The following is a 27966-nucleotide window of genomic DNA, read 5'->3' as shown; positions in this document are numbered from 1 at the left end:
AAGCCCATGAGGGGATCAGCCATTCTGGATTGCGTGTTGAGCAATGAACCAGAATTGATTAGTTTAAGGTAAGAAAAAACCCTCGGGGCAAGTGATCATAAGAAGATTGAATTCACCCTGAAATTTTATAAGGAGAAGCTAAAGTCAGATGTAATTATATTACAGTGGAGTAAAGGGAATTAGAGGCATGACAGAGGAGTTGGCCAGAATTTATTGGAGAAGAAAATTGGTGAAGATTACAACAGAGCAGAAATGGCTGGAGTTTTGGAAGTAATTTGGAAGAGACAGGATATATACATCCAAAGAGGAATTAGCATTATAAAGGCAAGAACACACAACTATGGCTAACAAGAGATATCAAAGCTACCATAAAAGCCAGAAGAAAGGAAATTACAGGTCAGTTATTCTGACCTCAGTTGTTAGGAAGATGCTGGAGTTGATTCTTAAGGATGTGGTTTTGAGGTAATTGGTGGCACATGATAAAATAGAAAATCTTGCCTGACGAATCTGTTAGAATTCTTTGAAAATTCGCAGGATAGACAAAGGAGAATTGGTTGATGTTGTGTACTTGGATTTTCAGAAGGCCTTTGACCAGATGCCACACATAAGGCTGCTTAACAAGCTATATGGTATTATAGGAAAGATTCTAACATGGATAAAGCAGAGGCTGATTGGCAGGAGGCGAAGAGCGGGAATAAAGGTTGGCTAGTGGTGTTCCACAGGGGTCTATGTTGAGAACAATGCTTTTTAGGTTGTATGTGAATGATTTGGATGATGGAATTGATGGCTTTGTTGCAAAGTTTGCAGATGATACGAAAATAGGTGGATGAACAGGTAGTATTGAGGAAGTAGAGGCGCTACAGAAGTACTTAGACAGATTAGAAGAATGGGCAAAGAAGGGGCAGATAGAATACAGGAAATCTATGGTCATGCACATTGGTAGCAGAAATAAAAGGGTAGACTATTTTCTAAATGGAGAGAAAATACAAAAATCTGAGGAGCAAAGGACTTGGAAGTCCTTGTGCAGTATTATGTAAAGGTTACTTTGCAGTTTGAGTCTGTGGTGAGGAAGGCAAACGCAATGTTAGCATTAATTTCTAGAGGACTAAAATATAAAAGCAAGGATGTAATGTTGAAACTTTATAAAGCATTGGCAAGGCTTCACTTGGAATAGTGTGAGCAGTTTTGGGCCCCTTAACTATGAAAGGATGTGCTAACACTGGAGAGTGTTCAAAGGAGGTTCATGAAAATAAATCCAGGATTGAATGGCTTGTCATATGTAGAGCACTTGATGGCTTTGGGCCTGTATTCACTGGAATTCAGAAGAATGAGGGGTATCAAATGGTGAAATGCCTTGATAGAGTGGATGTGGAGAGGATGTTTCCTATGGTGGGAGAGTCTAAGACCAAAGGACACAGCCTCAGAATAGAGTAGTGTCCTTTTAAAATGGAGATAAGGAGGAATTTCTTTAGCCAGAGTATGGTGAATCTGTGGAATACGTTGCCACAGGAAGATATGGAAGCCAAGTCTATGTATATTTAAGGCAGAGGTTAAATAGACTCCTGATTGTTCAGGAGGAATACAGTCAGGAAAGCAGAAGATTGGGGCTGAGAGGAAAAATGGATCAGCCATGATGGTGGAGCAAACTCAATGGGACATTTGATCTAATTCTGCTCCTATATCTTATAGTCTTATGGATGAAGAAGGAAGACACAAATAGGAGAAGACAGTGGACCACAGAATAAAGGGAAAGAGGAGGTGAGAGTCAGGTGAGAAGGGTGAGACTGTAACTGGAATGGGGAATTGAAAAAGAGAGAAGGGGGGAGGAGTGGAAATTAACAGGCTAGAAAAATTGACATCCATGCCATCAGGTTGAAGCCTATACAGATGGAATATGAGGTAATGCTCCTCCAACCTGAGTTTGGCATCATCATGGCAGTAGAAGCAGCTACGGACAGACATGTCAGTATGGGAATAGTAAGCCCAAATGAAATGGGTAGCCACCAGGAAATCTTGCTTTTTGTGGCAGACAGAGTACCGTAGATTCCGGATTATAAGCCGCTACTTTTTTCCCACATTTTGAACAGCTTTGAACTCTGCGGCCTTTAATCCAGAGCGGCTAATACATGTTTTTTTTTCATGCCACCTCGTAAACATTTTGCCTCGTAACAGTAGACCAATAAAATTGATGAGTAGTTCACAGAGGTCCAATGAAATTGTACGATAAATCAAGCGCACTTTCACAATTAAATTATTGTAAATCAGTCATTTGTACTCACCCTCATCAACATGGAAAACACTCGAAGAAAAGCATTGTGCTGCCTTTATGGCAGTTACTTAGTTTATAATATTTTCGCTTAGTAATTCATTTGTTAGTTAAAGTTAGAAGTGTTTTAACTATATTTGTTTTCTGTACTACATCCCGGGATGCTATGACGTCACACCCGGTTTCGCCGCGTCTTGTGGGATATATACGGGAAGGTGGGGGCATTACGCGAGCGCATCAGACCCGAGCACGTCAGACCCGAGCGCGTCAGACCCGAGCGCATCAGACCCGATTAGACCCGATCGCGTTACGCGAGCGCATCAGACCCGAGCGCGTCAGACCCGAGCACGTCAGACCCGAGCGCATCAGACCCGATTAGACCCGATCGCGTTACGCGAGCGCATCAGACCCGAGCGAAAACGCTGCTTTTAAGTTAAAGGCGATCAATAACTTTTCCTGGTAGGCTGCAGTATATATATTTTTACCAGTCGCTAGGAGATATTGGAATGTTGTTCGTGCTGTTCAGTAAAAAAGTATATGCAACGTAATTTGTGTTACCGATACGTATGTATATTTAAAAGTAGCGGTGCGGCCTAAAATCCGGTGCGGCCTTTACAATTAAAAAATTGATTTTATTTCTAAAATTAGAGCCAGCGGCTTTTAATCAGGTGCGCTCTGTAGTCCGGAATCTACGGTAGGTGCTTGATGAAGCAGTCCCCCAATCTACAGTGGAACTCAGTGTTGTAGAGGAAGCTACCAGGAGCATCAGATATAGCAGTTAACCTGGACAGAGGATGAAACACTGCCTTACCTGGAAGGTCTAATCTGGGTCCTAAATGGTGGTGGGGGAGAAGGTGTAGGACAAGTGTAGCTCTTGTATTGTTGCAGTGATGTGTCAGGTAGGATCTCAGTGGACTGGGATGAGTGGGCAAGGGAGTCCTTTAGAGAGAGATTCCTATAGAAAGGGGGAGCTGTGGGTGTGAAAGGAAAGATGTGCTTAGAGATAGGATCCCAGTGGAGATGGTGGACATTGCAGAAAATTATATACTGGATAAGGTAGTTTGTGTGGTGGTCAGTAAGGACAAGGGGAATCCTATCCCTGTTACAACAGTAAGAGGATAGGGTGACGGCAGATGTGTGGGAAATGGAGATGTGGATTGGGACAGTATCAATGGTGGTGGTAGAGAAACCCCCTTCTTCTAGAATGGAAAGTCTCATCCTGTGAACAGACGTGGAGAAAATAGGAGATGGGAATAGCATTTTACAAGTGATAAATTGGGAAGAAGAATAGTTAAGATAATTGTGAGAATCAGTAGATTTGTAAAAGATGTCAGCAAATAGCCAGAAATGGAGACAGAGATTGAGAAAGGGGAGAGAGGTGTCAGAGATGGACCAAGTAAATTTGAGGCAGGGTGGAAGTTTGAAGCAAAGTTGACAAAATTGACTATCTCAACATGGGTGCATTAATGCAGTCTTTGGTTTGGAAAAAGACGGAAAGATAAATTGTTGAGAGTGAGAACCAGTTCTGCCAGACAAAAGGAGATGGTGATACTGGTTAGGCAGTTGTCCAGAAGGAAGTGGAGAGGCTTAAGGGCTTTCTGTTTGGTCTGGGCATTGAGAACAAGAGTCAGCAAGTCAGGAGCATTTGGTAGCTTTGGGCCTGTACTTAATGGAATTTAGAAGAATGCATGGGGGACCTACCTAATGTTGAAAGGACTATATAGGATGGATGTGAGGAGGATTTTCTATGGTGGTGGTATCTAGAACTCCAAGGTCCAGTCTCAAAATTGAGGGGCGACCTTATAGAACAGAGGTAAGGAGGAATTTTTTTTAGCCAGAGTAGTGAATCTGTGGAATGCTCTACCACAGACTGTCAAGTCAGTGGGTACATTTACGGCAAAAGATGATAGTTTTCAGATCCCTCAGGGCATCAAAAGATATGGCGAGGAAGCAGTATGGGTTGAGTGGGATCTGGGATCAGCCATGATGGAGTAGCAGAGCAGACTCTATGGGTTGAATAGCATAATTCTGCTCCTATGTCTTATGGTCTTATGTTGCATCTATATAAAACTTCAGTTCAGCTGCACTTAGAGAATTGTGTACTATTTTGGTTACATTAAGTATACTGTGGCTTTGGAGAGGGTGGAGAAGAGGTTTACCAGGATGCTGCCTGGATTAAAAGCTATAAGGATTACCTTCACCAGAAAGGCTGTAGCTGTTCAAGAAGGTTACTCACCAAACACCTTCTTGAGGGTAATTATAGATGGGCAAAAACGCTGACCTTGTCAGTAATGCTAAAAATGGATAAAATAGATTTCCCTTATTGACTTAAATTTCATCCTTTGTTTATACGACTTGCGGACATAAGAAATCTTCCTACATTTTTCTCAAACTCTGCTCTTGTTTTTTGTCTGTATCCAGCTAGCTTACAGAAAACTTGAATTTGGAAAAATATACGGATCTATTTTTATTTAAGTAGTTACAAAATAAAACTCCTGTCAGAATTGAAAATTTGGATTCAGTTTACTCACACTAAAATCTGACCGGTGAAATTTTGAGAATGGCGCAAGGAGCAGCAGTATTGGATTATCACGAAGTTTTACCTTTGTCCGAACCATCTGCTGAGGGAAGCCACTCATTGCACTCATTAGCCATCCCTCCAAACTTTTGGCAAAATTCCGAATAGCTTGGGTCAAAGCACCTACAGAGATAATAAGACATATTGGCATTACTTACTGATAAAGAGAAAGATTTTTGACTCCAGTGTGAATAGCACATAAGCCCTTTGTGTGAAGTAAAAATCAAAAAGCAAAGATCAACAGCATGGACCAAAGGCAGCATCATCTTGGTGGGCATTTTAGCTTCTACCTATATTTGGATAAATAGACTAACTTACATCCAAAACATAGTGAATTATTTCAGTACGTCGAGATTTCTGCAACAATACATGCATTAAGAGGAATTGTATAAGCACTTGAGGGAAAATAATTTTTAGTGCTTTGACAAAAATGGCAGGGAAATGGTATTAATTGGATTGTTGCACAGAAAGCTATCAAGTACTCAATGGGCTAAATGGTATCCTTCTTTGCATAACAATTCTATGATTCTAAATGAAGACATAAGAGACTGCTCCATGATTCTAAATATCAGTAATACCTATCCAAAGAGAATGAACTATGTGTGTCAACTCCTTTGGTAATGATTTGAATGCAAAAGTGCTAAAGGAAATTGATAATTATAAGCAACTTACTAGGGACGGGCCGCAGAACATCAGGAATCAGAATTTCCACTAGCGCCTGGTACAGCACATGATCGCAGTTTCGCATCCACTTAATGATGGGCTCAAACTTACAGAGACTGATGAGCTTAGCTTTGGGGAAAACAGACTCACTTTCCTCTTCACTATATAATAAGAAGCACAAAATACTTCATAAATAAATGCAACAGGTAGAATGTGAACCATGCATTGTCAATATTCCACCGGGAAATGCTTACAAATAGCTCAGTGATTTGTGTGCCATAAGTTGAAGTTTGAAGGAAAACACAACTACAGGGACATGTCATTTCCAAAATTTGTTGCTGGTCCTCTGTTCAATTACACGAATAATATAACAGGTTGCTAACCATTGCAATGATGTAAAAGCATGGAACATGAATTTTGATTCAAAAATGTCAAAATTCCTTTATGCACCTAAGCCCTGTGAACATCACACAGAGGAACAAATGATAAAATTTGGCAGTGCGAGGAAAATGGTTTGGTTACTGGACTAGTAATCAAAATTCCCAACCATTAATCCAGGGACACGAGTTTAAATGCCACAGTAGGAGCTGAGCAAGTACAGTGCCACCTTGATCAATTATGCTTTTATGTACATCACAGGTATTATCATGTCTCAGAAGGTAGAAACTAGGTAGTTAGTTTCACCAATGAAGCGGGTGTTAACTTTTTCAACAGTTATATCACTTTGATAAAATAAAAAGTAATTGTAACCATAAAACTATCGGTGTTATGAAAATCCATCTGTTTCACCATATTCTTCAAAGGTCTACTGTAAATTGCTATCCAAACCCAGTCCAAATTACTGTACATGTTACTCCAAACTAGCATTTCAGTTAATTCTTACTTGCCAGCTCAGATCAGTGGCAGTTAGGGATATGGAATAAATAGTACACCAACAAAAGGTCAATTTCATAGCAAGACCTCGAAATATTACAAAATGTCCCTCTTAAAAGACTTGATCTGTCTCAGCCAGAACAGTATCACTAGTCACACCATAGTATCAGATTGCAATGAGTGTTTGGTGCAAGAGGTTGTGGGGTGAGAAGCATATGCAAACTAGTTACAATTAATTCAACAGTGGCTGAGTACACTGTGCTGTAATTGCAATCCATGGCCATCCAGTCATTAAATATAATGGATTTATTATACAAATATTATTAAAACGATTAAATATATTACACAATCATTCAAATTAAAAATAAGGGGCACACTAAGAATTACATACTTGAGGATGCTGTCCAAGTTGCATGCCATCTTGGACAATGTCTCCCATCCACTCCATTATGTACTGGTTAGGCACAGGAGTACATTCAGCCACAGACTCATTCCACCGAGATGCAACACTGAGCGTCATAGGAAGTCATTCCTGCCTGTGGCCATCAAACTTTACAACTCCTCCCCTCTGAGCCAATAGGCTGGTCCTGGACTTATTTCCACTTGGCATAATTTACTTATTATCATTTAATTATTTTTGGTTTTATTTTGCTATTCTTGGTTGGTGCAACTGTAACGAAACCCGATTTCCCTGGGGATCAATAAAGTACGTCTGTCTGTCTGTGTTCCCAATGGATGAGCGCTATATAAGGACTTCTCAGTTCACAGATCGGTTTTCACAGTGGTGCAATAAAGAATGCATTGTTGGGAAGCTTTGAAATTTTCTTACCTGATTGAAGTGACAGAAGCACCATCACAAGCCGAGGGAGATGAATGCCAGAATGTTTGCCAAAGTTTTTCAATATAGTGAAACTGAAGGTTTATCACAACATCCAGCATTGCCTAGAAGAGAACCCATGTATCTGTTAAGTAAGGAGGAGGAAATTCAAATCCACTTTTAGGAAAATCCACAGTAAACCAATCAGGGAGCAGAAGCACCTTTGTAAGAACATCCACATTACTGAATACTAGGGGTTTGATGAAGGGGTTACCGCAACTGAAATAAACAAAACTTTAAATAGGAACATATTGATTTTGATGAAAATGTTACATATAAAAATGACATCAGACAATGCAAGTTGTAATAACAGTAGAATCTTTGTTTTGGCTTTGAAGAAGATATGAAATTAGGACTGAATTAACTCTACAGGATGAACCACAGGCATTCTGTTCCAGGCATGCCATCGTTTCTCACAAGTATTAGCGATTTTTGGATTTAGCACATTTACATTAAGCAAACGACTCCAGCCATCAAACTTCAAATCTGAATGTAAATTGTAGATTTAAATTCCCAAAAACCAAAAACACAGAGCAGACAATGCTAGTTAAAATTCATTTTGATGTCTGTGGTGTGGGTGCGAAGCAGGAGGTCTGAAGTTTGTGAGTAGTTTCAAAGAAAGCATGGTAAATGCTTCATAGCTACCAGTACTTTTCTCCGGTGATTTCACTCACACAACATTTGGTGTCAGGAGTGGAATAACTTTGTGTGAGCCATCGTGTGGCCAGCAATCTTAGCAGTCTAAGTGGATGAGCATTTTTAAAATTAGCACTCATACATGAATCTGTACACAGGAACCTGAGATATCATGAACATGGAGAGCTGAACTAGTAGACATAAAAGCAGTGCGTGTGTATATGTGTGCTTATGTAAGAGACAAAACTTTGTGTGTTGATTTGGTGAGATGGAGCCACCAGTTGTGAAAGGTGGTTATTGAAGGTTTGGGATGCCAGTGGAAGCGTGTACACTCGATCTGGAGGGGCCTACATTTTAGTATATGCATTTTGAGAGTATGCTGCAGGCATCATGAGTTCAGGCACTCAAAAGTGGCAGATTGCAGAGTACATACTCTACAGTTTTAAGTATACACTGTTTAACTGGTACCCATCATTGCATAGTAGTGAGGTATTTCAGGGAGAGAATTTACTCAGATGTACATGTCAGGATACCACCTACTGAATGTCAGGCAACATCAGATGAAGAACACCGATGGATGGATCGAGCCAGCCCTTGCTTCTGATTATGTACATCCATAATGTGAGAATTTGGATTCCAGCACAAGCTCGAGTAAGTAGTTGAAATTCACCAGATGCACCCGAAAGATATACACGTGTTGGTAAAAGCGAAGTGCCCAAGGATTATGTGGAATAGTATGGCCCAGGGGGTGTGGATGGTATATGGGCAACTACCAGGAAAGAATTCCCCAGCTGAGAATAACTGGGGAACAACAATGGCAGTGATTCAAAGAGCTGATGAGACAGCCATGGATTATGCAAAATGTAAATATCAAGCGTATTTAGAGTATTCTGGGTTGGATAATCCAGGGGGGATCAATCCCATTTCCTGTAAATGATGAAGGAAGGCCTGAGCTCAGCCCACCAGGAAGTTTTAGATTTAGGCATAACGGTGGGGTCGACTTACTCTGCAATAGTTTCATGGGCCAGTGAGTTAGACCGAAGAAAGCACAAAAGAAATCGTAAAGTGGCTATAGTGGATGCAGCTGCTCTAATGTCACAGAGGGTTTGTTCTGCATGCTGGTAGCTAGGGCACGAGGCAAGGAACTGCTGGATAAACATGGGAGGGTAAAGGAGTTGATATGCTTCAGCTGTGGCCTATCAGGACATGGTTGGAGGAAGTGTCTAAAAAAGAAGAAAAACAGGTGAAAGTCACCTATATGGCCAGTAAAGAAGCCAGATGGATCATATCAATTAACAATAGACTATACAGCCCTTAATAAGACCATGCCAAGATCGCACACACAGTGGTGAGCCCTGCAACAATCTTGAATGGCCTGTCTACAGAACATAAAGCTTTTTTAGTCCTGAATATCGCTAATGGATTTTGGGGACTCACCTTAGCACCTGAGTCCCACGACCGATTTCCCTTCACCCTGGGTGGACCAGACTCCCCCAGGGATTCCACAATAGCCCAGCCATTTTCATAAGGTCATGGCACAGACTTTGGAACAACTCAAACTAAAGCCCTACCAGTCAACCAGCTTACAATATATAGATGGTTTACTAATTGCTTTGGAAAATGAAGCAGTTCATTTAGGGGCAATAGCCAGTGTTTTAGAGATACTGAGAGATGAGGACAGTCCACACAAGGCTCAGATAGGAAAGCAAACCATACAGTACATAGGCTACACGTTTTCCAGGAGAGGAAGGAGGGCAGATGATAAAGCATAGGAGCAGAATTAGGCCATTCAGCCCATCGAGACGGCTCTGCCATTCCAACATGGCTGATCCCATATCTCACTCCACCCCATTTTTCTCACCATATTCTTTGATGCCCTGATCGATTGGAAACTACCAACTTTCGCCCTAAATATATGCACGGACTTGGCCTCCACTGCAGTCTGTGGCAGAGCATTCCACAAATTCACTACTCTCTGGCTGAAAAAATTCCTCCTTACCTCTGTTCTAAAAGGTCACCTTTCAATATTGAGGTTGTGCCATCCAGTTCTGGACCCCCCCCCCCCCACCCCACCGTAGGAAACATCCTCTCCGCATCCACCCTATCTAGTCCTTTCAACATTCAGTAGGTTCCAATGAGATCCCCCACACATTCTTCTAAATGCCAGTGTGTACAGGCTCAAAGCTGCCAAACGCTCCTCATATGTTAACTCCTTCATTCCTGGAATCATCCTCAAGAACCTCCTTTGGGCTCTCTCCAACGACAACACATCCTTTCTGAGATGCGGGGCCCAAAACTGTTGACAATACTCCAAGCGCAGCCTGACTAGTGTCTTATAAAGGCTCAGCGTTATCTCGTTGCTTTTAGTCTATTCCCCTTGAAATAAATGCACTATTGTTCCTTTTACCAAAATGCATTAGCATACATTTCCAAACACTATTCCATCTGCCACTTTTTTGCCCATTCTTCCGATTTGTTTAAGTCCCGTTGCAATCACATTGCTTCCTCAGCACTACCTATCCCTCCACTTATCTACTAGTCCAAGGATGTTTGGCAATCAGCTTCATACCCAACCTAGTAAACGTTAAGGCAAGTGAGGAAGGTAATTGGTTTACTTAATTGCTGCCATCATTTCATATCAGGGTTCTCAGCACTAGTGGCTCTGACGCAGGCCTTGATTAAAAGAGGGAAGCCCCTCTGAATGAAGTAAGATGGGGGCGAGATGAGGAAAAGGCTTTTACAAATATCAAGAAAGCCCTGGTCTCTGCACCCGCACTAAAATGATCAGATGCGGCTTGCCCTTTTCACCTATACTGCAGCAATGAGGAAGGGTGCCACAACGCAGTAGTGGTGCAGGACCATGAGGACACAAGAATGCCAGAGGCCTATTATTCAAGGAAAAAGACACCCATTTTAGTAGGACTTCTATGCTGTATAGCAGCTTTAGACTGCATTGCGTGAGCAGTGCGAGTAAGTGGACCTGTTGTACTGATGGGCCAACTCATACTACACACACCCCATACCATTGTAGAGCCCCTGAATACAGGAGGCTGAGAGCAGACACTGATAGCAGAAGGGCAGGTATTCAGCATGATGACCTAATACAACAACTGCTGAAAGCAGTGAGTCTGCCAGCAGAGGTGGCAGTGATTAAAATAAAAGCTCACCAGAAAGGGGATAGTATGAAGCAGAAAGGAAATGAGTGGGCAGACATTACTACAAAGAAGGTAGCAGAGGAACAAGAGGAATTGAAATTGCAAATGTGCATAAAGAAATGATGGAAGGCAGTTTAGTAAAATTACACGAAGAGGTGGAGGCAGAAGGAGCAAGGAAGCAAAGGTGGGAGCAGATGGGAGCTGGACACATGGAGAGGAAGGAGTCGTGGTACCACCATGTATTAGGCAGATGCTATTGAAGCTATATCATGGGGTGATGCATCAGGGAAGGCAGAGCATGATCACAGCCCTCTGGCAGGACTGGTGGTGGCCAGGGATAGGTGGGGATGATGAGAAATTCTGCCGTGTTGTATCATTTATGCTCAGCATAACCCTAGTAAAGCTACAGATGGCAAACCAGCATGGCTGAAGGGACCCTGGGAAAACATCAAGATGGACTCCATGGGGCCCCTGCCAAAAAGCAGGGAGAAAAGATTCTAATAATTATGGACCACTTCACCCAGTGAGTAAAGGCTTTCCCCAACACTACTGCATGGATTGTAGTTGAGGTCCTCCCAAGGTGGGGAACCCCAGTCTAGGTAGACTCGGATCAGAGAGCACATTTCACAGCAAAAGTGATGAAGGAAATGTATTGACTGTGAGGGATTCAACAACAGTTCCACATACCCTACCACCCTCAGAGTTCAGGAATGGTAGAAAGGATGAACCAAGCAATCAAGAAAGCTTTAGCCAAAGCCATAGCTGAAACTGGTAAGACATGGGTTGATGTATTACCAGGAATCCTGATGAGATTATGACCAAACCTAAACTGCATGCTAGGTCTCAGCTCTTACGAATTATTGATGGGTCGAACAATGCAACTCCCTTATGAGGTAATTACGTGTTGTGGGGAGCCTGAGGCTTACAGGGATAGAATGACACAGTATGTGAAAGACCTTTGTAACCAACTTAGTGTTGAATGACTGAACAAAACAACAGCATCATGTTGCTGATCAGAGAGAGCCAAAGGGAAAGGTCCTTCCACAGCCAAGTGACGATGTCATGGTGAGGGTGCTGCCTGAAAGGGCAGGGTTTGCTCTCAGATGGATAGGATCGCAGATGGTACTTTTAACAAATGACACTTGTGTCTGTGTACAGATTTGTCCAGGCAGCCAATGGAAACACTGGATGCAGGTTAAACTGTACAACTCACCTTCTTGTTGCTCCCATAGAGAGAGCAGGGAATCAACCAAGTAAACATGTTATTACAGAGAGCTTAAAAGAACTAGTCAGCCACACCAGACCTGACCACAAGTTGATTGAAATACACCCACAGCAAATCAAAGGCAGAAGACAATGACAGCACTGACAGAACCTCCTGAACAGCATGTTGAAGTGTAATGGTAATGGTACTCTGTAATGAAGGTTGGTTGCAAAGGTAGATGGTAGCAAAAAAGCAAAGAATAAAAAATATATTGGGGAAAATAGATAGGGAGGGACTTAAGTTAAAGCAGAGACAGTAGATTCCACAACTTTGATAGCATTCCAGACAATTGCACATGGCCTCTGAAGATGGTCATCCCCAGCCTGAATGGGGAGTGAATACAAATGAGCTGAGCCCTTTCAGCAATCTGGCCAGCGACTAACTGGATTGTTCAGAAGGGGGTGCCACCAAGAAGAGGTCCTTGCAGTCATTCAAATAGAGAACACCCCAACCCTTTCTTGTACATCTGTGAGCCTCATGTATTTAGCTTGCTGGTGCCCCTGGAAAAAGAGAGTTTCAGTGACCAGAGTATGAAGGGGTGAGATGCAATCGGCCAGCAGGGGAAGAGTCAACAGGCATATGAACGAAGCTGCATTTCCAAAGACTACTGTTCAAATTTCTGGACCAATCTCACTATTTAGCATTTTATAGATAGTGATTTAGGGATGATAGGGTTGATGTAGAAACAGATGAATTAATGGGGGGGTATTTCTATGGTTTATTTGAGTAGATCTTCCTTAAGGGTGGCCTTTCCTGGAACCAATTTTGTCCAGGAGGGCCATGAAAATTGATTTTTTGGGTTTGGCACATTTATATTTAGCAAACAACTCCAGCCAACAATCTTCAAATCTGAATGTAAGTTGCAGAACAACAGGTTCCTAAAAGCTGTGAATCACAAACCACACAATGCTGATTAAAATTCATTTCAATGTCTGTGGTGTGGGTGCGAATCAGGAGGTGCAGCTTGTGTGTAGTTTCAAAGAAATCATGGTAAATATCAAATAGTCTTTTAATGTTTAGCACATAAAATATTGCGACCCACATTAGGCCAGTGAGACCTTTTGACCAAAAGCGTCTCCATATGATGCCTGCTGTATCTGATTTTGTTGAATAAAGAAGCTGCTTCATATCTACCAGTACTTTTTCTCCAGTGACTTCACTCACAACAACATTTGAGTTCACACACTGCTTCATTGGAGGCCTGTGCCACTCCATGCAGAACTCTACAAGCAGCCAAATTCTATACTCGAACCCTGCTGGGGGAAAAGCACATCTACAGGAGTGCATGAAACACAATGTGTGACTGTACTCGGATTAAGCTGACTTCATGTTTGTACACAGAAAATTTCTACCTTTCAGTATAAAAGACATCACATGTATTTTGAAGATGATGAGGCCCAAGATTGTAAAATTAGTCAGCTCTATCTTGGGCACCAGCCTCCATAGTATCCAAGACATCTTCAAGGAGTGGTACCTTAGAAAGGTAGTGTCCATCATTAAGGACTCCACCATCCAAGACATACCATCTTCATGGTGCTACTATTGGGAAGGAGGTACAGAAGCCTGAAGGCACACACTCAGTGTGCCAGGAATAGCTTCTTCCCCTCTGCCATCCAAATTCTAAACAGACATTGAACCCATGAACACTAGCTCACTACTTTTTTATTTCTGTTACTTTGCACTACCTATTTTAACATAACTATGTAATGAGACATCTTTATGATCCCAGCCCCCTCCTTTATGAGAATCGCAAGAGCCCTAGTGATGGGGGGGGGGGGTCAATGACCCAAGGGAAGAGAGAGATACGTGCGGTGTCCCTCGTTTCACGGCGAGACAAAAGCTGGCGACTGTGGTCATTGTCTCGTGGAGACATCTTTGTGAATTGGGAACTGTACTACGTGTATACCCTCAGGGCAATGTGGGTGGAGAGACGGAGAGAGATTGCATCATCCCAACCTGATTGACATCTGAGACCCTGTGAGTTCAGATAAAAGAGGGGTTGTCCAGACGCACCAGAAGACACGCTAGAAATCCTGTGACAGTGTTTAATAGCGACAGCCGGTGGGGGGGGTTCATGTGCGTCTTTTCCTTGCCTGGGATTGGCGACCTCACCACGAAAGAACGGCTTTGGCTACCGGAGAGGCCACAAGTGAACGGCCACCCCCCAACGAGACTCCGACGGATCGAACTCCTAAAGGTTGGAAAAAACCCGCCGGGTAACTGTTTCATTCAATCTCTATCTCTCTCTCTCTCTCTCTCTCTCTCTAACAAAGTGCACCACCGCGACACCCCAGAAGACGGCAGCTGGTAGAACTGCAGTGAACGCAAGAGACTTTTAGATATACAGCGGACAATATATACCTTACCCCTAGACAACGATAGAGCTTATTTCTTATTGATTATTACTATAACTGTGCTTTAGATTGAGTATTGACGACGTATGTTATCTGAATGTTTGTATTAACCTTACTTTTGTACCCCTTTATAAATAAAAATGTTTAAAAATGGTACCATCAGACTTCAGCGGACCTCTCTATCTTTGCTGGTAAGTGATCCAGTTACGGGATACGTAACAACATATATATATTTAATGTAACTCAAGATTATTTTTCTCTATATTTATCATGTCTTTAATTGTACTGCTACCGTAAAATTAACAAATTTCACGTCATATGCCGATGATATTAAATCTGATTCTGATAGCAATTAGGCTAATTAAAATGGTGGCAATACCACATTTTTAATATCTGCTTCCAGCTGTAATATCAAGGAGTCTATTTAAGATCTGCATATTTACACAACCTTCTGCTCATTGCCTAGTTTGTGGAGATTGCTGGTGGTCTGCCCTTAGACCACACTTTTTATATCTGATTAGCAAGACACTGTGCAAAGGCTCAGAGTGTCTTCTGCCATGATAGCCATTAAAGCCCTGCACTCAGATATTTTATAACCAGTTATATTTTAACACTCAAAAAGTATTTAAAAATGTGCCAGTTGAAGCTGGTGCAGATGAGGGCTGGGAAATCTGAGGCTGAAGTTCAAGTTCAGGTTTAATTGTTATTCAACCATACATGAATACAGCCAGATGAAACAGTGTTCCTCCAGGACCAAAGTGAAAAACACAGTACCAACAGTCATACACAGCACAAGGCACAAATAGCACATGTAATTACAATAACAAAAGAAAGTCACACAATAAACAAAATAATACAGCCCAAGTCACGTCCTGTAGATTAATGATGCATGGATGTTATCAGCAAGAACAAGCTCGTATCAGTCCAATCGTCATGTCCTAGTGCCACAGGTGAACGCAATCCAGCTTGTCTTCTACCGAGTGAACCCTGGAGGGCTACACCGACTGCAGGGGGCAACTCCCAACCCAGCATGGATGCCTGCCACACCACACCACCTCCGGTGCTTCCTTCCCTGGATGGCCGCAGCAGGCAACCGCATGGCATGAGGGCCTGGTCTACACTACAATCAAGGTCACACAGCTCCCTTACCATCGTTCTCACCAATGAACTGGTGTACCGGATTTGCAGCATTCTGCTTTACCAATGTCCAAACAGGGTCTTGTGATCACAAGGAAAACATCCAAGACAATCACTTGCACCTTTTGTTAGACTGCCCACTGCCTCTGCACACTGACTCCAACACCTTCCTATAGCAGGTAGCACACGATCCATACCAAGTCCCGACCCTCCATTATTGAGCAACTCACTAATGGGGTAGACTGCAAAACTCGATGTTCCTAATATGCAGCAGTGGCTTGCGATCATTAAAGAGATGTAAACGAGCAATTACACCTTTGTTCTGACCCAGAGAGCCCATAGCAAACATGTGTGCTGCCATCTTATTGCAGGGAAAAATTCTGGAAGCTTACACTGTCAATTGACCCTACAGTACAACGAAGGGTGACCAGGGCCTATGGCTAGCAGTAACAGAAGGTCACACCAATCATTGAATCAAAACTGAGAATTCTCTACAGATCTATCCATCAGCTTTTAACTGTAGGATCTACCTAAGCTTAACATTTCCAATGGGTTTTCTTTGCATGGTCTTTGATAAATACATGAATGGGAGGGGTATGGAAGGCTATGGTCCAAGTGCAGGTTGATGGGACTAGGCAGAATAATAGTTCAGCATGGATTAGATGAGCTGAATGGCATGTTTCTATGCTTTACCATATGGAAAAACTAAATAGATTTTCCTAAAATAACTTTTCTTAATTGCTAGGAGAGGTGAAAGGGTGTACAGGAATGAAATGGATTGGCTGGTTGAGTGGTGTTGCAAGATGACTGTACCTGTACAAAAAGGACGGGTTGCACTTGAATCCTGGGGGAACCAATATCCTGGTGGGGAAGTTTGCTAAGACTACTGGGGAGAGTTTCAACTAGAATTGTTGGGGGTGGGCACTGAACTGAAGAGACTGGGGAAGAGGAGGCTAGCTCACAAATAGAGAAAGCTTGTAGACAATGTAAGAGGGAGGATAGGCAGGTGATAAAGAAGGGACATGCTCAAACCGAAGGCTTAAGATATGTCTATTTTAATGCAAGGAGTGTTGTGAACAAAGCGGCTGAGCTTAGAGCATGGATCAGTACTTGCAGATATGATGTGGTGGCCATTACAGAGACTTGGATGGCTCAGGGACAAGATTGGTTACTTCAAGTGTCACGTTTTAGATGTTTCAGAAAGGACAGGGAGGGAGCAAAAGAGGTGGGGGCGTGGCACTGTTGATCAGAGATAGTGTCACAGCTGCAGAAAAGGTGGATGCCATGGAGGGATTGTCTACAGAGTCTCTGTGGGTGGAGGTTAGGAACAGGAAGGGGTCAATAACTTTACTGGGTGTTTTTTATAGGCCGCCTAATAGTAACAGGGATATTGAGAAGCAGATAGGGAAACAGATCCTGGTAAGGTGTTGTTGTGATAGGAAATTTTAATTTCCCAAATATCCATTGTCATCTCCCTACAGCAAGGGGTTTAGATGGGGTGGAATTTGTTAGGTGTATTCAGGAAGGTTTCTTGACACAGTATGTAGATAAGCCTACAAGAGGCGAGGCTGTACTTAATTTGGTATTGGGAAATGAACCTGGTCAGGTGTCAGATCTCTTAGTGGGAGAGCATTTTGGAGATAGTTATCATAATTAGACAATAGACAGATAGTTATCATAATTCTATCTCCTTTACAATTGCATTGGAGAGAGATAGGAACAGACAAGTTACAAAAGTGTTTAATTGGAGTAAGGGGAATTATCAGGCTATCAGGCAGGAAATTGGAGGCTTAAATTGGAAACAGATGTTCTCAGAGAAAAGTACGGAAGAAATGTGATAAATGTTTAGGGGATATTTGTGTAGAGTTCTGTACAGGTACATTCCAATGAGACAGGGAAGTTATGGTAGGGTACAGGAACTGTGGTGTACAAAGGCTGTAATAAATCTAGTCAAGAAGAAAAGAAAAGCTTATAGAAGGTTCAGAGAGCTAGGTAATGTTAGAGATCTAGAAGATTATAAGACTACCAGGAAGGAGCTTAAGAAGGAAATTAGGAGAGCCAGAAGGGGCCATGAGAAGGCCTTGGCGGGCAGAATTAAGGAAAACCCCAAAGCATTCTACAAGTATGTGAAGAGCAAGACCATAAGACATGAAAGAATAGGACCTATCAAGTGTGACAGTGGAAAAGTGTGTATGGAACTGGAGGAAATAGCAGAGGTACTTAATGAATACTTTACTTCAGTATTCACTATGGAAAAGGATCTTGGTGATTGTAGTGATGACTTGCAGCAGACTGAAAAGCTTGAGCATGTAGATATTAAGAAAGAGGATGTGCTGGAGCTTTTGGAAAGCATCAAGTTGATAAGTCGCCGGGACCAGACGAAATGTACCCCAGGCTACTGTGGGAGGCGAGGGAGGAGATTGCTGAGCCTCTGGCGATGATCTGTGCATCATCAATGGGGACGGGAGAGGTTCCGGAGGATTGGAGGGTTGTGGATGTTGTTCCTTTATTCAAGAAAGGGAGTAGAGATAGTCCAGGAAATTATAGACCAGTGAGTCTTACCTCAGTGGTTGGTAAGTTGATGGAGAAAATCCTGAGAGGCAGGATTTATGAACATTTGGAGAGGTATAATATGATTAGGAATAGTCAGCATGGCTTTGTAACGGGCAGGCCGTGCCTTACAAGCCTGATAGAATTTTTTGAGGATGTGACTAAACACATGAAGGAAGAGCAGTAGATGTAGTGTATATGGATTTCAGCAAGGCATTTGATAAGGTACCCCATGTAAGGCTTACTGAGAAGGTAAGGAGGCATGGGATCCAAGGTGACATTGCTTTGTGGATCCAGAACTGGCTTGCCCACAAAAGGCAAAGAGTGGTTGTAGATGGGTCATATTCTGCATGGAGGTCGGTCACCAGTGGTGTGCCTCAGGGATCTGTTCTGGAACCCTTACTCTTCGTGATTTTTATGAATGACCTGGATGAGGAAGTGGAGGGATGAGATAATAAGTTTGCTGACGACACAAAGGTTGGAGGTGTTGTGGATAGTGCAGAGGGCTGTCAGAGGTTACAGCAGGACATTGATAGGATGCAAAACTGGGCTGAGAAGTGGAAAATGGAGTTCAACCCAGATAAGTGTGAAGTGGTACGTTTTGGTAGGTCAAATATGATGGCAGAATGTAGTATTAATGGTAAGACTCTTGGCAGTGTGGAGGATCAGAGGGATCTTGGGGTCCGAGTCCATAGGACGCTCAAAGCAGCTGCGCAAGTTGACTCTGTGGTTAAGGCGGCGTACGGTGTATTGGCCTTCATCAATCGTGGAATTGAATTTAGGAGCCGAGAGGTAATGTTGCAGCTATATAGGACCCTGGTCAGACCCCACTTGGAGTACTGTGCTCTGTTCTGGTCGCTTCACTACAGGAAGAATGTGGAAGCCATAGAAAGGGTGCAGAGGAGATTTACAAGGATGTTGCCTGGATTGGGGAGCATGCCTTATGGGAATAGGTTGAGTGAACACGGCCTTTTCTCCTTGGAGCAAAGGAGAATGAGAGGTGTCCTGATAGAGGTGATGATGAGAGGCATTGATCGTGTGGATAGTCAGAGGCTTTTTCCCAGGGCTGAAATGGTTGCCACAAGAGGACACAGGTTTAAGGTTCTGGGGAGTAGGTACAGAGGAGATGTCAGGGGTACGTTTTTTACTCAGAGAGTGGTGGAGGCGGATACGATAGGGTCCTTTAAGAGGCTTTTAGATTGGTACATGGAGCTTAGTAAAGTAGAGGGCTATAGGTAAGCCTAGTAATTTCTAAGGTAGGGGCATGTTTGGCACAACTTGTGGGCCAAAAGGCCTGTATTGTGCTGTAGGTTTTCTATGTTTCTAACATCAGCAGAACCAAGGAACTGATGGTGAACTTCAGGAAGGTCAAGTTGGGAGGACACACACCAGCCCGCACTAAGAGGTCACCAGTGGAAAGAATGAGCAACTTCAAGTTCCTGGTGTCAACATTTGAAGGGATCTGTCCTGGGCCTAACACATTGATGCAATTACAAAGAAGGCACATGAGCAGCTTTGCTTTGTTGAGCACTTGAGATTTGGTATGTCACCAAAGACTTTGCAAATTTCTGTAGATGAAGAGTATTCTGATTGACTGAATCACAGCCTGGTATGAAGGCTCCAATGCACAGGATATGAGGCTGCAGAGGGTTGCAGAGTCAGTTAGCCTTATCACGAACACAACCCTACCCACCATTAAGGATTTTCTTAAGATGTAATGGTGGCATCCATCATGAAGGACCCTCATCATCCAGGACACACTTTCTTCTCATTACTATATCAGGGAGGAGGTAAAGGAGCCTGTAAATCCACATCCAATGTTTTAGAAACAGATTCATCCCCTCTGTCATCCATTTATGGAATGGTCTATGAACACTACCTCGCTATCACCTGTTTTTTGCACTATTTGTTTATTTTTGTGGTTTATGACAGTGCTGTTGCAAAACAACAAATTTCACGATATAAGTCAGTCATAATAAAAATAATTCGGATTCTACTTTTAATCCTTCTGGAATCCTTATTCTGCACATGAATCATCTGCCGTCTATTGAGACTCCACAAGGCAACTACCATCTCCTTGATGTAACACTAGAACTCTAAGGCCCTGACTCTTGACACTCTGATCATCCCAGCTAGTTATCACTATGACCTTCCCATCTCTCTTCTGAACTACTGACGTCTCAACCTCTGGTTCACACAACCTACATTTACCTCTACAGAACCAAGTCCCAGAACCCAATCCTCCCACTGATCCAGATTCCCATCAACATACTGATCCTTCCAAGATCCTCACCAACCCACTGACCTGTCCCAGACCCCCATCAACCCACTGATTAGTTTGTCTTATATGGCCAATTTTGTTAGCTGTACGGTTCATCAGCTTGTAAGAATCTGGCATTAACTCTCTTACATAGACACAGATGACAGTCATCCACTGATCGAGTAGTAATGCTGTGTTATTTGAATACTTTTCAAAGAAAGTGAATATGTTAATAGAGAGAACTTACTTCTCTTTGAGTGGTTTATAATTCCTCCCAATCTCTTTTCCTGGATGTTATGATGTAGACCACGAGCTAAAACTAAATGCGAACAGTATCACAGAAGAACAAAATACTAAGGATACTACAAATCTGAAATTAAAATGTAGTAAGTGAGCTGATCAGGCAGCACTGTACAGAGAGATACCCAGTTAAGGTTTTAAGTTTATGTGCTCAGAAATAAAGAAACAAGGGTTCTCATAAAAGGGCACTGGTGTTGACTCTGGTTTTCTCTCTCCCTGATATACAGCCTGGCAGTATTCATCTTTGTAATTACTTCAATATAAATCAAAGCTTAAAGTTTCAAGTAAATATTAAAGAACCTATATATCACCATATACAACTCTGAGATTCATTTTCTTGCAGGCATACACTGTAAGTCCAAGAAACACAATAGAATCAATGAAAGACCGCCCCCAACTAGTAGGTCAAACAACCAATGTGAAAAAAACTATGTAAGTACAAAAATAACTATAAATAAGCAATAAATATCAAGAGTCCTTAAAAGTGAGTCCATAGGCTGTGTGAACATTTCAGTGATGGGGCAAATAAAGTTGAGTGAAGTTATCCCCTGTGGTTGATACCTGATGGTTGAGGGGTAAACACTGGTCCTGACAGCACTCTGTGTAGATTTGTTCAATTGTGCGAAGGCCTTTACCCGTGATGGACTGGCCTGTATCCACCACCTTTTGTAGGATTTTCTGCCCAAGGGCATTCGTGTTTCCATACCAGCCGTGATGCAATCAGTTCATACTCTCCATCACACATAAGACCACAAGATATAGGAGCAGAATTAGGCCATTTGGCCCATCGAGTCTGCTCTTGCATTTCATCATGGCTAATCAAACTTTCTTTGTCAGCCCCAATCTCCTGCTATCTACAGAAATCTGTCAAAGTTTTAGACAGCATGACATATTTTTGCAAACTCCTAAGGAAGTAGAGGCACTGCCGTGCTTTCTTCGTTATGGCACGTGTGTTGGACCCAAGGCAGATCCTCCGAAATGATAACACTGAGGAATTTAAAGTTGCTGACCTACTACATCTCTGATCTCCTAATGAGGACTGACTCATGAACCTCCAGTTTCAAGCTCCTGAAGTCTATAATCAGCTCCCTGGTCTTGCTGACACTGAATAAGAGGTTGTTGTTATGGCACCACTCAGCCAGATTTTCACTCTCCCTCCTAGTGTGTATGTAGATTCGTCACCACTTTTGATTTAGCCAGTGATAGTGGTGTCAAGAGCAAGCTTACATATTGTATTGGAGCTGTGCTTCACCTCACAATCATAAGTATAAAGAGTAGTGCAGAGGCTAAGAACACAGCCTTGTGATGTACCTATGTTGATGGAGATTGTGGAGGAAATGTTTTTGTCAATCCTAACTGACTGGGGTCTGCAAGTGAGGGAATCGAGGCTCCAATTGCATAAAAAGTACTGAAGCCAAGGTCTTGAAGCTTATTGATTAGTTCCAAGGGGCTGATAGTATTGAATGCTGAGCTGTAATCGATGAACAGCATGTATCTACACTATCCAGATGTTCCAGGGTTGAGGGAAATTGAGGTTTAATTTTCAGTATTATTTTAGTATCTATTGATTTTAGCATTCCATAGTGCACAGAATTAGGGATGTGGCGGCAAGGAATCTACCAATGATAGGCACTCTTAAAAGCTTTATATAATCGCCTATTATGAGTATTTACGCACAAATTAGTAGTATAAACCTAACTAGTTTTAAGTCATTGTATTTAAATTCACATATATAAAAAGAAAAACACAAGTACAGCCTCACCAACTCATTTTTGAAAGGTCAGTCTGATAATCATATAGTCATATATATTTTTGAATTCCAGTCTTCACTGATGGAAATATTTTTTTCAATTTTTTAGAATGAGGCGCAATCAACATTCATCATTGTTGACCTGTCATGCTGATGTGCATGTTCATAACACAAAGTGAGAAACTACTCTTTCACAGTCATAGGATGACTTCCTCCATCAAACTGTCAAAAATCTCCATCCATATTTACATATATAAGAAAGCAGATATCAACATAAAGTACCTTGTACATGAAGATCAAATAAGCTCAAATGATTTGTGATGCTAAGAAATAAACTGGACTATCCAAATATTGGAATATGAAATAAAACTGAAAGTAAAGTAAAGTTTAGATTTGGGCCTGGCAACATTTTTTATTACAGTATCATATCATCAAGACAATTCGCCACATGACATGACCTAGGAATGCAAGAATACTCAAGAATTAATTAACACAAGATTCACCAGAACCCCAATACATTTAAAGAAGGCAGGCATATTACAGCATGGAACACAACTGTCAGAGCCTGCACTAACTATGAAATGACCTCATAATTTGATTGGTTAATTCAACCATCCATCTCTCCTATACCCTAGTAACTTCCAGAAAAACTTACCTCACAATGTTCCCTGTACAAAACCTGCAATGTCTTCACTTCATTCATTGTGATATTCTCTGGCAATGGAGAATCACCAATCTCTGCATCAACGAACTCTGGCAGTACACGAGTCACGTCTAATGGGAGCAACGGTTAAACAAATCTATAAGTAAATTTTGCATGCTTTGTTCTATGTTACTTGAATTTTGTATGCCCATTTATTTTTGTATTTACAAGCCCAACACTTGTTTTAGATTTTTTTTCTTTATCATTTTCCTGTTTTGTCCTTTGAAGCTTTTCTCAGTCAATAACCTTTCATCAGAAGCTATTGTCTTGAATTCTACAACTCCAATTTAATCCTTATCTCAACTGTTCAGCAGTCTTGTGCCTTCCCATTCTGCTGCTATCCCAGGGCCTGTCTCACTTAGAAATATGTCCTCCTTCACCAGGGCTGCTCTTTGTGACCCAAATGCCCATACTGATTAATCACTGTGCAACTTCCTTTCCTCCACAGCACATTCTATGGACTCAGCCGGTGAATCAGACTTCACTGTGCCTCTACTGTGGATGAGTTCATTGGGATTATGCTATTTCAAAAAAAAACCTGCCTAATCACACCTTTCTGCCTCGTTTCAGCTGCCACACTTGCACCAGTGCTTTTCTTACCACCAAGTCAGACCTTGGTCTGTCTGCCTATTCCTATGTTACCAAGTGTGTACAGCAGCCTGTTTCAACATCGCTCTCTTAGTTAAAATTCTTGCACTCTACCATCTACATGTACTACAAGTACTTTCTCAAGGAGAAATCTCCATTGCTTTCCTGTCTAGCCTTCACTCAGTCATCCTTAGTGACTTCATGCTCCCTTCCATTATATGCTGCTCTGTTTATGGAACTCACTGTCCACCTATTCCAATGTCACTCGCTACATTAAAAGCCCAAACCATTCACAGACACCCCAAAACCTCTTACATGGTTTCAAGAGGTAAGTTTCTCAATACAGTCAATATATCCATTTGAGAGTAAAATTGTAAGTAAATTTATTAGCCCAATACTTGGGTTCATTTTCTTGTGGGTAATCACAGTAAATACAAGAAACATAATAGAATCAATGAAAGACATTTCCAATAGGATGGATGAACAAAAAAACCAACATGCAAAAAACAACAAACTACAAATACAAACAGAATGAAAAGAAATAATAATAATAATAATAATAATAAAAAAATAAGCAATAAATATCCACAACATGAGATGAAGAGTCCTTGAAAGTGAGTCCATAGGATGTAGGAACAGTTCAGTGACGGGGCAAGTGAAGTTACCCCTCTGTTTTAAGAGCCTGATGGTCCTGAAGCTTCTGAACTTTCTTCTTAATGGCAGCAGCGAGAGGAGCGCATGACCTAGATGCTGGATGCTGCTTTTCTGCAACAACGTTCTGTGTAAATTTGCTCAATGGTGGGGTAGCAAAGATAGTCAGTTTAGGGAACTCTGGTTAACAAAGGATATTGAAGGTTTGAAAAGGGGGAGAAAAGGGCATGTGGATATAGGAAATTGATATTCGATAAGTCGATGGGGCTTACAGGGGATATAGGAGACAACAAGTTAGGATGGCAAAAAGGGACTGTTGTAGTTTGTAACTTCAAAACATTAAACTAACTTAAATGAAGCCAAGGGAGTCTGGGAATGCTCCTGAAATGAATTATTTCAATGAATAAGAATGCTTAATCAAACAATATATATATACAAAATTATTCAAATATTACTTAAATATTAAATACACAACACACTTCCTTACTTAACTATAAATTCCAACTCAATAGAGAATGCATCTCAACTATATACACAGTATATTATATAATACTACTACTATATATAGACATACAGTGTAGCAAATTTCAAATTGCCTCACTCAGGCCTAAAGACTTAATTGCTGTGGAGGATTTCTTATTCTTGGTGGATAATGTCTTTCCTAACAAGGGGAATCATTGTCAGGTGAGACTTGTGACTGTGAAAACAATCTCATGTTCTGGGGCCTCCCCTGTGTAGGAGTTGACTCTGAAACCGCAGGAAATGGTTCTGACAGTGGTACCACCTTTCTTCTTCTAGCTTGTGCATTTTGATCTTCGGAAGGTGCATTTAATTCACTGGAGTATTCTTTTATTAATTATTCTATTGCGTCCATTATGATCTGATATTCCTTCTTGGTTGCCTCATCCATAACATCATCTGATGAATCCTCTCTTTTTGTATTTCTACTGATTCTTTTTGGCCTTCCATTCATCCAGCTGGACTTTGGTCTTTGCACCTACTTTTACAAGCAGCTTTTTGCCTCCCACTTGTAGTTCATGCAATAACCTTAATGCACACAGAGTAGATTCTGGTTCTTTATACTCACAAAAGATGAATGCTTACAACTTTCCTGTAACTCTTTGAGCGCCCTTCCAGCTTCAAGCCAAGCTACATTTCGCAAATAACTGCCTGATTAACATCTCAGGAGCATTCAGTGTTGCCTACAAAAATTGTTACAGTTGGATCACTGCTCTTGACACTTTCACGATTCTTCTGAGCAGCATGCTCCTTCCTTGGTCCAGTATGCTTTCCAACCAGAGGCACAGAGCTTGTCACCAACACCTGTTTGCCCTTTGGTGGGGAATGGTTATGGCATCATCCAATACCTTTCTTAATTTGTTTTCACTTGGCTTCATTGCAGGGGATGCAGCATGCAAGTGGTGGATGGACCTCCAATCAAGTTGTAGTTGTTTCAGCCAGTGACGTTTTACCCAATGTGGCTGGTAGTTGTTGTATTTCACTATTACAAATGTCATGTTATTTTTTTCTCCAGTATAAATTCTTAGTTGAAGCTTCAGTTCAGATCTTTTTAATGCCGTTCAAACACATTTTGTAGAATGACTGAAACAGCTGAACCAATGTCTAATTCCATTTTAATTTGCTTTTAACTTTTGTCATATTGCTTGTCTACTGTTAATTTTCACACTGTAAATCTTAATGCTACACTGTCCTGTGCCACTTTCATTATCAGAATTTTCACCAACAGCATGCAGACTAGTGCTGTTTTTGAAACTGCAACTTGACTTTTTAGCTTTTTCTCTTTTTTTTATTTTTGATTGCCTGACATGCTCCTATATGTGTCCTATTTTGTTGCATTTTCTGCAAGTTTCACCCTTAAACCTGTATTTGTGCCCTTGCCACAATGGTAACTCATTCTGTTTGGCCAGACTGGTTTCTGTTTAAATGTTGTACTTTTGTTCACACTCACTTTCACTTCTGACTATGACTCAATTGCAACTCTTGCCTGATGTTTCCATTGATACAGCTATTTCAACTGCTCTTTTTAAATGTAAGTTATGCTTCAGTTAGGAACAGTTTTTGAATGTTTTCTTGTAAGATTCCACAAAACAAATGATCTCTTAGTGTATCATTAAGACCATTATCGAACTGACAACGCTGAGACAACTTCTTGAATTCAACCACTTGTGCTGAAATGGCCTCCCTTTCTTTTTGATTCTGCTTATTAAACCTAAAGCATTCTGCAATCAACAATGGCTTTGGTTCTAAATGTTGCTGCATCATTTTTACAATAGTAGCAAAGCTCATTTCTGATGGTTTGGTTGGAACAGTCAAACTTTGAAGCAAACTGTATGCCTTTAACCCAAACAACTCAGCAAAATAGGTATTTGTTTCTCATTGGCTATTTCATTTGCTTTAAAATATTGTTGAATTAGCTTAGTATACATGAGTTACCTGTTGCGTTATCAAACTCAGCAATCTTTCCAATGTAACCAGCCATTTCTGCTTTTATGAATGATTATTTTCACCTGACACTCACTCTTTATGAACCTGTGCGTTCTTCCATCTACTGCCTTTTTTAAAACAAACTCAACCGTGTCTTCCCTTCCGAAGACCATTTCTGCATGTGCTGGGTTGTGTTTTTTTTTTACTTTTTTTTTGAGTTCAAACATCTCACTGTGCTTCAACAGGTTGATAGCTGCCTAAAGCTCACTTTAAGAATGTCTTGTCAGCAATGTTATGTTTTGTAACTTCAAAATATTAAACTAATTCAAAGGAAAACACGTGAGCCAAGAATGCGGGTCTAACCATGCTTACTTTAGGTGAGGCACATGGTAGTGTGATGATGTGTGCAATTCATATATATATATCTATATATATATATAAAACCTGTAATGAATTATTTAAATGAACAAGAATGCTTAATCAAGATATGTGTGTGTGTGTGTGTGTGTGTGTGTGTGTGTGTGTGTGTGTGTGTGTGTGTGTGTGTATATATATATATATATATATATACACACACACACACACACACAAAGATTACTCAAATATTAAATAGGTAACATAGAACATGAAATGAACTTGGCAAATAGGATAAAGGAGAATCCTAAAACCTGCTATGTATATTAGAATCAAGAGTGCAGCTAAGGAAAGAGTAGGTCTTCTCACAGACCAAAGGAATAATCTCTGTGTGAAACAGCAAATATGAATAAGGCCCTAAACTAATGCTTCTCATTGGTATTCACTATGCCAAAGAATGTGGAGGTTGGAATGCTTAGTGAGAGGTACATTCATAATCTGGAGCCTGTTTGTATCAGGAATGAGGAGATGTTAGAAATATTGAAGCACATTAAGATGGATA

The 27966-nt window shown here is 41.3% G+C and overlaps 1 protein-coding gene across 4 annotated transcripts in view; it reads right to left on the bottom strand.

The window, feature by feature from the left end:
• The window catches only part of rfx2 (regulatory factor X, 2 (influences HLA class II expression)), a 221080-nt gene that overhangs the window by 44212 nt on the left and 148902 nt on the right, over positions 1 to 27966 (bottom strand). For all 4 annotated transcript variants that reach the window (XM_073068886.1, XM_073068890.1, XM_073068887.1 and 1 more), the window contains 4 exons: positions 23319 to 23437; positions 7210 to 7322; positions 5517 to 5668; positions 4870 to 4967 (listed from right to left, as the gene is read on the bottom strand). In XM_073068886.1, coding sequence (XP_072924987.1) covers positions 4870 to 4967; positions 5517 to 5668; positions 7210 to 7322; positions 23319 to 23437 — 482 coding nt within the window. The remainder of the gene's footprint in view (positions 1 to 4869; positions 4968 to 5516; positions 5669 to 7209; positions 7323 to 23318; positions 23438 to 27966) is intronic.

This window comes from Hemitrygon akajei, chromosome 16 (assembly GCF_048418815.1).
Source record: "Hemitrygon akajei chromosome 16, sHemAka1.3, whole genome shotgun sequence".
Lineage (NCBI taxonomy): Eukaryota > Metazoa > Chordata > Chondrichthyes > Myliobatiformes > Dasyatidae > Hemitrygon > Hemitrygon akajei.
Note: the sequence above shows the minus strand (reverse complement) of the source record. Positions and strands in the feature narration are given on the sequence as shown.